An 11953-nucleotide genomic window follows, 5' to 3' on the forward strand; every position below is an offset into this window, starting at 1 on the left:
ATGCGGTATAAAATATCATACTATTCATCATTATGGCGTTGCAGGCAAAGGGGATCTTTCTCTGGATATCTTTGCCTGCTCTTGGAGTCTCCCGTTCAGCATGTCTAGGCACTGTCTTGTCGGAACGGCGCCCGTCGTAGCCAGCGGCGTCGCCTGCCACGTAGCTGAACGGCTGTGTAGGGAGCGGCGTAGGCGGCATGATGGAAAAGCGCCGTGCCGTCGTATCCATTTAATGCCTGAGACGGGTTCTGCGCGGGTGCGGCACAGGCGGCCGCACTGTGCACCTTGGTAATACGCGGTGCACAGCGGGGCCTGACAAAGGCTGTCCCGCATGCTGCGGCGGCAGAGCACGCGTCAACCATCCGCATTAAATGCGGTGGGTGGGCGAGTCCCCCTTGAGGAGGACTCGCGCACGAGCCCGCGCCCGTGCCTCCGGGACACGTGGCGGCTCCGGACCCCCACACGGTAAGGGGGGTCCGGATGGCGTAGGAGGTCCCGGACCCCTATGGGGGGTCCAAGGCCTCAGCTGTCGGCTCGGAGCTTCCCTTCCTTAGAGTCACGTGGCGTCTCCGGACCCATCCCCAGGCGGGGAACGGGTCCGGGGCCGTTGGCTTGATGAGGAAAGAGCCTGACCGGTGGGGCCTGGCTTCTCCGTCCTTACGCGTAGTTTTCGGATAACTACGCGGGTCCTGCCTTGCTGCAGTAAGAGTGGGTATCCCTGCTTCAGGGTACCGACAAGCATCCAGAGATACATTCGAGTTAGACACAAGAGAAAGGCGACACCGGAGGCCTCATCGTCCCTCGGCGCTGCTGCAAGTTGGAGGACAGCAAGGGATCCATCCTTTGCCGGAGATTTTGTCACCATGATCGACTACGCTTCGCTTAGCTTCATGGGGTAAAGTCCTCGTTTGTTCATGGGGTTATAAGGAGATCTTGAGTTGTAATTGCCGAATCCTTTATGAGATTGATCTATCACGATTCTTGTTGATGATGCTTTGATGCCTAATAGTTCGCGACTTGACTTTGGGTTTGCTTTGCTCTTGCATGGTTTACTTAGATTACATCAACTATCGTGTTCTTGTTGATTCGTTACCGATTATCCTCGTGTAGTGACAGTATGCGGGAGGGAAAGGTTTTAATCTTGGAACACACCTTTGATAGATTAGATCTGTTCTTCGTTGCTTGGCGATTACATCTCTAGTGATCCTAGACCCTATGGACAAATGCTCTTCATATCTTGTGCACACGTCTATCATTGCTCACTAGTCTAGATTAGATTAGATTGGTTAGATTATATCTATTTCACACTCAAATACTCAATATAGATCTTTTACCAACATCATTAGTGCTTAGTTAAGCATAGTAATACACTTGTTCCGTGGATTGATAAACCTTGGGGGAATACTCTAAGGGAAAAGCTACACGATCCGTGCGCTTGCGGTACGTAAATTGACGCTTTAAGAAGCGTCAACACAGTTCCCCGTTGTAATTTCAGTATTGATTGCAGCAGACCTGCATGCCTATCACTAATAAGGCACACATCTGGACGTGCAGCAACAACATGAACCTTCACTCGTTCAAGGAACCAATACCAACTGTCTAAGTTCTCATTCTCAACAAATGCAAATGCGAGCGGAACTATTTGGTTGTTCCAATCTACCCCGATTGCGGTGAGTATCTGACCTTTATACCTTCCAGTCAGAAATGTGCCATCAATGCAGATCACCGGAAGACAACACTGAAATGCTCTAACACAAGCACCTATGCAAAAGAAGGCTTGTTGCATAATTCTTTGCCCCCTAGTTACGGCTGGTACGAGGTATGTGTCATAAAAGCTTCCAGGATTTCTAGCAGCAACCTGGGATAACATACGAGGTAGGTTATCATATGATGCCTCGTATGTGCCGAACCGCATCTCGAACACCCTTTGTTTAGCCCGCCATGCCTTCAAATAAATAATGGTGTACTGGTAAGTCTGCTCAATGTGTCGAACAATCATTTTTGGCTCATAATTTAGGTTGTCCATAATAAACCCATACATTTGCTTTGCAACAAAGTCGCATGATATATTGCGATGCGAGGGAAGAACTTCTGACAGCAAACAAGTGTGCTCTGTCACAATGGAACATTTCCAGTTCGACTTCTATTTTCCCTTGAATGCATGTACTCGTCATGGACATCCATCATTTACACACTTCACCTCATATTCTTTACTGCCAGACTTTACGACTCTGAATTCTCGTTTCAATGATATTGCTCATAGTCTCACAGCATCTTTTACGGCTTCCATGTTTGGATATGTTGCACCTTGCACTACCTCATTGCCTCTGTACTCCCACTCCTGATTTCGTGCGTCTTCTACTACATGACTGCCAAAACCATGCTCCTTCCACTCTTTTGGCAATGAGTACTGCTCGTCATCAGATGAGCCCTCATATTCTTCCATCTCTATTGCGGTTTGGTCTTCTGCCTCCATCTCGTCCACAATGCTATGTATCCTCTCTCCCTCATCAGCAAGGCCCTGTGGTCCCATGTTTTGGTTCTCTGTCTCTTCTGACTCATCTTGCTCAACATAATTGGTCTCTCTTCGAATACTCGGAGTTCCTTGCTCTGCACAATGTTGGATTTCATTTTGTGTCTTCTCCCGGATTTGAACAAGAATGGCCAGAGGCCACCCACGCTCTAGAGCTGCTTGCATGTACTTTTGCCAATCATCAATGCTGTGTATCATCATCAATTCTAATAAATCACTTTCTACCTACCAATTAACAAGAGACTGGACGGTGATCACATGTGTCAATAGATCAACACGGAACCCACACTGCAGCCACTTACATATGGAACCAAAACTCCTTTCCAAAGATTTATCTATGGCGCTAGATGTGCACTTAAAGGCAGAAAGATCTACTCCATTTGACCCATACAAAACATTGTAGTCACCATAAAATACTTAAAACTGCATCTTGCTCGACATATCTGTATATCACATAATACTTATCGAGTTATACTCTTTACTTCACTACCTTATTCAATAATCCGTAAAAACTAAGTATGAAATTCAACTACAACGTATAAGTATTTATAACTAAGTGATGACACTCAAATTCTATACTGCATATGCCAAATTCTATACTAAATCATAATTAATTTATAAACACGTCTCTTATAGTACTACAATTGTAATAATAAATGCGTAGTACTAATTTTCTAAACTAATTTACTACTACGTAACTACAAACTAAAGTATCATTAAACTCCTACTTAAATAGTTCTACTACAGCACTAATTAAATTAAATTACTCACCCCTACTTAAATTACTCCTACTTAAATACGTACTACTTAAATGGAAAAATATATAAACTAAATGTACTAACCTGCAGATCACAAGTGCTGAATCCGGCAGGGCTTCGCCGCTTCCCTTCTCCTCACCCCTCTCTTTTTTTCTGGATTTTTGGTGGAATTTTCGGGCTCAAATGAGGAGGGATGAGGTTGGATGCTTATATAAGGGGGGTACCCCGTCGCCCGAGGGGGGGCGACAGGCCCCCCTGCCGCGCCCGTGGGCGGGCCCAGTGGTCGCCCGAGTGGGGGGCGACAGGCCCCCTGTCGCCTGTTGGGGGGGGGGCGACAGGCCCCTTTTTTCCAGGGACCTCGTTGCAAATTTAAAGAAAAAATTACATTTAGGGCCTGTCGCCTTATTGGGGGGCGACCGGGGGTATTTTTGAAATTTTTCAAAACGGACATATATTTTTGAAATTTTGATTTTTTAAAAATATAAAAAAGAAAAAAGTTCTAGATTCATTTTCTTCACGTCGAAGCAGCCCAAAGCAAGGAGCCAACGGTGCTATGGGCCTATGGCTTTACGCACGAGCCACCAAAAGATAAAGGAAGTTAATCAAAGGGGTCAACGGGACACACGTAACGGCTAGCTGGACGCATCGGCGGCGAGAGAAAAACAAAACTAAAACAGGAGGCCATCTCCGCCGTCCGTCCCAGATCCGTGGCGCGCTCCAGCGTGCTCGACTAGCCGTTGCGCACGCTCTCCGACACCCCCCGACCCGGGCTGGTTCCCGCGGCCCCACGTAGCAGCAACGCGTGCCCCCGTCGCTCTAGGCAGGATGAGCCGGATCCCAACGGCTAAGAGCCCCCTGAGGAATTCAAACCCAGCGCCGCCTTGCCTATAAATTGCGCACCCCCCCCCCCCCCCCCCCCTGCAGTTCCTCCATCGCCGATCGCTCGACCCCCACCATCAACATATCAGCAACCCCCACCTCGCACCGGTGCACCAACCATCCATCCGCCGCCGTCCTCACTGTCGCCGCACTCCAGCATCCACCATCCATCCGTCAGGTCCCATAAGCGAGAATGGCCGCCCGCTTCGCCGCCCTCGTCGCAGTCATCGCCCTCTTCGCCGCAGCCGCAACGGCGCAGGCCCCGGCCGCGTCGCCCAAGAGAGCGCCGGCCCCTGCACCGCCCAAAATGGCCCCGCTACCGCCGCCGCCGACCAAGTCCCCGGCGGCCTCCCCGCCTGCGCCGCCCATGGCGACCCCGGTCTCCGCGCCCTCGGCCGCCGTCCCGGCCATGAGCCCGTTGGGCGCCGGCGCCGGCGACGCGCTGCCCCCGGCTGGTGCCTCCGTCCTGACCCCGGCCGCTGCGCCCGCCGCCACCGAGAAGAGCCCCGCCGCATCTGCCACCGCCGCCACCAGCTTCGTCGCCGTTGCCGGTACTGTGGTCGCAGCCCTCGTGTTCTAGGTGCCGCGGCCTGATCTGGCAGTGGGTGCTGACGCGATCCTTTCGCTGTTCCTGCGCTTTCGCTGCTCTGCTCTGTTCGGCTGTTGATACATGTACTCTGTTTCTTCGTTTTTGGCGATTCTTTATTTATTATTTATTTTGTTGTCATTTCCAAGCCTGAGACAGAGATGAGGATATGTAATCCAATTTTCAGACGGCAGTTGATTATATTATTATATGGTGAGATTATTTTCGTTCATTATCTGTTCCTATTTTGCACAAGAGTTACGAAAAAAAAGTGAAAATGGAAAACTCAAATCAAAACCAATGGCGACTACACTGCCTTTTAAAATCTTTTGACTTCCCATCTTTGAGAATGATATAGATCTTCAATTGTTTGCCCCTGTTACTTGTCTCAGCTTTTACTAGTGGCGTGCCTTGGCTTGAACATGCTTGCTGTGATCCACAATCGGTTCAATGATGGCCTTCACGTCCTCCTCAATTTCATCCACCTGCATGAACAAGAGTTTTTTCCTGTCAGGGATGTTTCTGCAGTATTTGCACAACTGTCAGCGTTTAACTCCGGTTAGCTTCCATCAGCAATTGTTATTTATGACATACATGAAATTTTTGTTGATAGTGACTTGAGCAAGCTTGTGCCGAGGCAACAAGCAACAACATAAAGACAAAGTCCGGAAGTTGCTTCAAGGTAAAACCATAAAAGTAAGTAATGTCCGAGCTCTATCTGTAATGGCCGAGGCAACAAGCAAACATGGGGAGCACCGTACCAGCAAGGAATGATAAAAGACACTGCCGTGTTTAGCACCATGTGGATGATGTCCTGCGCGAGGTGAGCCTCATGGGCGACTTCCTTGGACGCGTGCTCCACGAGCACGGCCGCAGTCCTCAGCCTCGCGCCCTTGGGCAGCTGCTCGGCCACCTCCGCAAAGGTGGCTGCCTCCTCGACGACCTCCACCACCGTCTCTGCCGCGTCTTTCACCATCTCCACCTCACCTTTAATTGGTTTCGTTGATCAAAAGGTGTTAAACAAGATAGTGATGCTACTGCTGCAGAGCTCAAGTTTGATCAGAGTCGCTGATGGCTGCATACTCTGAATCCGCAGGATCGACGCCCATCGCGAGTGCAGGAGTGGCGCAGCCGCCGCAAGGACCGAGCCAATTGCCAATCTAGCCCTGATACAATACAACACAGCAGGAGAGAAAGAGTGCACGATCATATCAGCATCTGCATCGAGAGATAATTCTTTCAGAAACTGATCACACCTGTAGAAAAATAGGAATGTGAATCAGTCAACCACCAGGTGAAGAAAGGCGTCCGCTGTTGCTCTCGGTACCGACGCGGCAGAGCCGGCGGAGGTCTCGTGCCAGCCACGCCGCTGGACGGCTGCCGGTCGACCGCCTGGAAACGTGGCGCCGCCGCCGGTCCGAGTACGGTGGTGGAGCGGAGCATCTGGCAGTAGAGCGACGCGAACGACCTGATGAGAGACGACATGGCCGACGGTCTTGTGGCCCCCGGGATGCTGATGGGTAGTGTGCTGATCTCCGGTGACGGCGACGATCGCTGAATGGTCTTGGACCAGGACCACGGTTGCTGCTGGAGATGGATCGATCAACCTGCAGGGAGAGCGCGTGCATACTATATATACCCGGCGGCCGGCCGTTGCTACGGCGTGACGATTCATTCAATTTGCTGGCTAGCTTGCAAGGCACTGGATTTGGGCGAGCTGGGGTTAGGGCTGGAAACGAGCCTCGCCGCGGCTCGGTCATCCAGCGAGTCGAGCCTGGCTCGGCTCGGTAATTTCACGAGCCGTTGAAAGAGGCTCGGCTCGGCTCGTTATCGGGTCGTGAGCCGGCTCGCGAGCCACAGTTAGTTATTGCATATTTGCATCACAGTTCACAGATTCACAGATTCACAGATCGCATACAAGAGTGCAACCACATCAAAATTTTAACAGTACCATATAAAGATTTTAATAGTACCATATCAAAATTTTAACAGTACCATAGCCACAACAAAATAAAATGAAGAGAAAACATTTTAAATTACATGACAATTGACAAGTGGTCCATAGGTGGCTCAGCTCGCGAGCTAGAGCGAGCTGGCTCGGCTCGGCTCGGTATTTTGGCGAGCCGAGAAAAGAGGCTCGGCTCGGCTCGTTCCAGGCTCGCGAGCCGCTCCGAGCCGCGAGCTTTTTTCCAGCCCTAGCTGGGGTGGTGAATGATCAGTGCACGGCAGCGCAAAGGCTGTCGATTTCCGGATCGGATATAACTACTCCTGTCCTGCTAGCTTGCGGAGGCCGAAGCGTGTGGCGCCATGTGGCTACTGCTCGCTGATGCGGCGCGACCCAGACGTGAAGGTACGATGCCGGTGCCTAAACCTCAAGCTTGCAAGCAACAACGTTCGGTTCTGCTTTCGGTCTCTTGTGCAACTAGCTAGAATGGCAACATTGAATCATGATCCTTTCACATCACGTCACTTCGAGTACATCATGCGTAAGCAGGTATTATATATACAGCAGTGCAAATTAATATATTTGAATGTAGAATAGACATGGGGAACATGGATATTAGCATTAGCATTCAGAATTCTTGTTCATCTTATTGCTCCTCATGTTATACCCTCTGATCTTGACTTGGGTGGCTTTGTGGAAATGGAAACAACATTACCTGCAGTTTTGGGAAACTTCAGAATAAGCTAGGATGGACCTTAGGCCTTTTGAGCAAATCATCTCCATCACATCACAGGGCTTCCACGATTGAGCATCTACCTGGGTCTGGGATTAAGGGGTTGTTTGGTTTGTGGCCACGGTCTGCCACGCCTAATGTTAGATACCAGCCACATATGTGTGGCTTGCCATAATATGTGGCAAAAAACAAGTTGTTTGGTTAGTGACTAAGATTTGGCAAAATAATTATGGTTGCTGTTTGGATTGCTGCCACAAAACCTAGACAAAAATTTGTGCCATCCTAAGATACACAGGAACACCTCAATGACAACCTGACATGCTTGAACAATATTACAAGCATGAAAGACAAGTTTCATAAATAAATATATTCTAGGAGGTTAGGCCAAGGAGATTCAGATTAAAGTATTAGTTACAAAATAAGAAGCCAGCCATGCATGGATCAGTATGACAAAGCAAATGACCAAACATCCAACTATATTATACATCCTAAGCCCAGAACAACCAAAATAAGCACACAGCCAAGTTCTTGGGCAGATCACAAAATACGAACAACCACTCTCGCAAGCTAAGCTTCACAGGTTAATTCCATCCTTGTCAGTTGTCACATAATTGAACACCGTACCCAAGCATGCAGAGTATCAGCACTTGCATTACACAACCAGCCACGCTTACCTTTATTCTCCTTTGTGGATCACAAATGTTCACCAATAAGAACCCTCTGATCTGGAGTCATTGGGATTGCCTCCAGTTTTTTCCATAATACTGCATGAGGATTAGTAACCTGTGGCATTTGGGGAGGGGCAGTGGCAGCAAGTGTTTCCCGAAGTGACTTCATTGTAGCAGTTGTTTCATCAGTGGAATCTCCAAAACGACTCTTTTTTCTTGCCTTCTTGGATGCTTCCTCTCGAAGTGAGTTATTGGCTCTTGGACGGTTCCTCTAGAAGTGATCAGTGAAATCTGAATATACAGCATTTCTCGTTGGAGTTGGCTAAGTGTCTAAATCCTCACTTCTAGCTCTTCAGGCTGTGTGTAGCAATTGAGGTTAATTAGTTCTATTGAATCGTCACTATCTGAGCCATCATTAGCATCCATGCATGTGTTCTGGTCCATAACCAAAGGTCCATCTACATTGGATCCTATGAATAGTTCTCTCATCTCATACAAGAACTTGATGGGCTTAGCAAGCAGGTGTCTTGCTCTGTCCTACAGTCATGTGAACAATGAAATTGATTTCATATAATGCGAACTAGTGATTTGATTTCAGATTCTAAAATAGAATAATTAAAAAAAATATTCACAATGAACTTCCAGTTAATTCTACTTTTTCAGATTCTAAAATAGTACAATGCATCTGGTTTAATCAAATATGTTGCCACTGTTCCTCAAAGTTGTTGCAATGTACTTGCAATTTTTTTGTGGTACCTATAGTGACGGTCCACTTGATAGAGCATCTTGAAGCACAAAAGAATCATGGGCTGAGCCTCCCTCCGGCAAGAACATATATGAATCTTAGGTCAAAATCAACTGCTGCTAGCACATTTTGGCTGGTAATTGATTTTCTACCCCTAAACTGATCTTGCATATGGAAAGGTACAGAGGCTGGTATATGTGTACCATCCAAGGCTCCTATTCAACCCTACAAAAATATTTGTTTTTTTCAAAACATTGAAATTTTGATTTTCCTCAAAATAAGGGTGAAATTTGTTGGGAGAACTTGTTATCTTTGAATGTGTCTCAATAGATCTGATGCATATGAGGTCACAAGCAAGGGTACAAAGGGGCATGTAAAGCATGATGAAAATACCTACTAACATTTTCTCTTGACCTCATGAACTTGAAACCAATTGATCTATTTGACCAATGGTGCCCAACACAATGGATAAACATGGCAACTTGTTCCTCTATTGTCACATGAAAAGTGTCCTCTAGCAACGCACGTGATCTAAGTCCGTCACATAGTTTATGAAAGATATAAGTCCGTCACATAGTTTATGAAAGATAGCTTTCCTCATACGTAATTCACTTATGCAATGGGCATCAGTACCATGATACAAACGATTTAGACGTGTCAATCTATCAACATCTCTATCTTTCATGGGAGCATAAGTTATAGCCCTTCTTTTTCTTGATTTAATCCTATTCAGATACATGGCCAGACAAACAAGAATACCACCAATTAATCTTCTCCTCCATATATAATGGCAAAAGTCCAAGTAATACTGCAAGTATAATTTTCTTTGACCCATCTAAAACATATGTTCAGAAAAAAAAAGATGAAATCAGTTATAAACTAGCAAGACATCTCATCATTGATATAGTTCTCCATTACAAAATCAGCAAAGGGGATAATGGAATTACCTTCTTTCTGTGCAAGGCCTTTCCGCACTTGAACCTTCTTCATCTGTAGGGACTGATTGCTGCGCATGGATGAATCTTCACCTGACTGATTTGTTTTAGATTTGCACAAATGGAGAAAAACATAGCAGCTAGAAAACAATAGAAGTAACATGGAGGAAAATGGAGGCGGAGATGGATTAGCACTCGACGATGGTGGGCACAAAGGGTCACCTGCTCTTGCAGTCGGCGTTGGAGGGGCTGCAGGGGCAGCGGCCCGGAATTTCTATTTTATCGCGCGCATGATTTTTCTCCGCCCAATCGCAGCAGCGCTTGCCCATGTTCATCTTCCACCTCCGGCAGGGGAGGGGGCGCGACAGCCGGTGAGCTAGCCAGCTAGGGGAGGGGGAGGGGGGAGGGGGGTCGGGAATGGGTGGATGGTGGGCGGAGCAGCCGCCGGTGAGGTCGCCGGCGGCCGGGGTGGTGGAGGGCGGCGGCGGCCTTATGAATCCGGGTTGCTGGGGTTGGGGCGGCTCCAAGGTCGCCGGCCATAGAGGAGGTCTCGGCGGCGGCGGCGGCCCGGCGGTGGCGACGGTTCGGCCGGCGGAGGGCGCGGTGGCGCTGCCGGCCGGGCAGGGCTGGATGGCCGGTGCCGGCGGCGGGGGCGAGGAGAAGGCGGCGGCGCACGGCGGCGAGCTCGATTAGGAAGGGCGGCGGCGAAGGCGCCGGCGGCGGCGCCGGAGCCTAGGAGGCGGGCGTGGCGGCGCTTCTGCGATGGGATCCCATCCCATCGCAGCTGCGTTGAATAGACCCCCCAGCGGCCTCGGTGGGGGAGCAGTGGCAGCAGCCTCGGCAAGCGAGCGTGGCGCAGCGGGGAGAGCAGGGGTGGCATCCTCAACGGCTCTTGGGTGCGGCGAGCACGGTGCTGCGGGACTAGTAGGGGCGGCGGCCTCGGCAGCCCTTGGGCGCGGCGAGCGCAACCCCTATGTCCGCCACACTTGTTGCGAACGAAATCTGTGGCGGAGTGATTTCGTGGCGGTGGCATACCGAAGCTAGATGCTGAACCAAACACCTACCAAAAACCACATAAGTATAAGCGAGGCAGACTGTGGCCACAAACCAAACAACCCCAAACTCGTCTGTGTTTCTTGTTCCAACTTCTTTCTGAAATTTGTAAACAGTGAACTGCCATTTAGTGGATTCAGTCAATAATCCAACCATCACAACTGGAAAACAACTCATTAGTACTGGGATCAAACTGCCATCATTACTGATTCTGCAACTGGCACTGAGCAAACGAGATTAAAAGTCTCAATCATCGGTACCAGCTGCATCAGGGCCAGGCATATGAGCATGCGGACCTCCAATTTTTTCCGCAGCACATCAGGATCAAGCCTATTATTTATCCCTACAATTATGCCTGTCCACTGAACAAAAGGCCGACCAGCTGCTGACTTGCCCTAGCGTCTTGCCCATTGCTAATTCATCTTCATGCCATTATGCGCTCGAAGCGGCGGTAGGCTACGTATAAATGAGTGTGGTGCGGGTCCATCCGATGGTTCATTGAACCGCTCCATTAAAACGAGTCTAATGGTTAATTGTTTCATATAAAAAAGCAACCGAGGGTCGGTGGTTCGATCCAAAGTTTTCCCTAGGATCAAGTGGATCGATCCACCTAGTAGCCCGTGGCAGTGCCCATTCAAAGCTGTAGGATCCATTCATCCACCTTCCTCCGATCCTCCGATAGGAGAAGCAAGAGCTCCAAGATCTGCTTCTGCTGCTGCAAAGAAAAGGTGCAACCTATACCCTGCAACATATCGTACGTTGTCCAGCTTGTCAGCTACTGCACAGGCCCGGCTCTGGGCCTAGGCGGGAGGGGCGACCGCCTAGGGCCCCGGCTGGAAAGGGGCCCAATCTCATGTACATGCAGAGCAGCACCGAGGCCTAGCAGCGCAAGGGCAAAATAGCGAAACGTCAACTGTGCGACCTAGCAAGCGTGATCAGACGCTGAAATTGAAATAATGTTTAGTGGCGTCTTGGCGATTGTTGCCTGCTGCATGTTGGCGTTCTTCACAAGATCAAATCGGATCAGAGAAACAATTAGTCTTGACGATTGCCGCTTGCTGCACTTGTTGTGGTCGTTGGTGCTCCGATTCACCAGCAAGGTGACCGTGTGCTGCTGT

General features: G+C 49.2%; 2 protein-coding genes and 1 long non-coding RNA gene across 4 annotated transcripts; 1 reads left to right on the forward strand and 2 right to left on the reverse strand.

Moving 5' to 3' along the window:
- The first annotated feature begins 4363 nt into the window (after positions 1 to 4363).
- On the forward strand, positions 4364 to 4750 carry LOC120688988 (classical arabinogalactan protein 4-like). Its single transcript, XM_039971331.1, has one exon. The coding sequence runs from the start codon at positions 4364 to 4366 to the stop codon at positions 4748 to 4750; it is 387 nt and encodes a 128-aa protein (XP_039827265.1).
- A 178-nt stretch (positions 4751 to 4928) lies between these two features.
- Positions 4929 to 6474, reverse strand: LOC120692970. Its single transcript, XM_039976372.1, has 4 exons — positions 6048 to 6474; positions 5840 to 5922; positions 5556 to 5743; positions 4929 to 5241 (listed from the first exon to the last, which is right to left on the reverse strand). The coding sequence occupies exons 1-4, from the start codon at positions 6239 to 6241 to the stop codon at positions 5155 to 5157; spliced, it is 552 nt and encodes a 183-aa protein (XP_039832306.1). The 5' UTR covers positions 6242 to 6474; the 3' UTR covers positions 4929 to 5154.
- Positions 6475 to 7740: 1266 nt separating this feature from the next.
- On the reverse strand, positions 7741 to 10343 carry LOC120692453. 2 transcript variants are annotated; one of them, XR_005682631.1, is made up of 3 exons: positions 9795 to 10343; positions 8859 to 9682; positions 7741 to 8639 (listed from the first exon to the last, which is right to left on the reverse strand). It is a non-coding gene; the product is annotated as an uncharacterized LOC120692453 (long non-coding RNA). The 2 variants fall into 2 exon arrangements; XR_005682630.1 differs by having other exon boundaries at positions 7741 to 9682.
- Positions 10344 to 11953: the final 1610 nt, after the last annotated feature.

This window comes from Panicum virgatum, chromosome 9N, assembly GCF_016808335.1.
Source record: "Panicum virgatum strain AP13 chromosome 9N, P.virgatum_v5, whole genome shotgun sequence".
Classification (NCBI taxonomy): Eukaryota; Viridiplantae; Streptophyta; class Magnoliopsida; order Poales; family Poaceae; genus Panicum; species Panicum virgatum.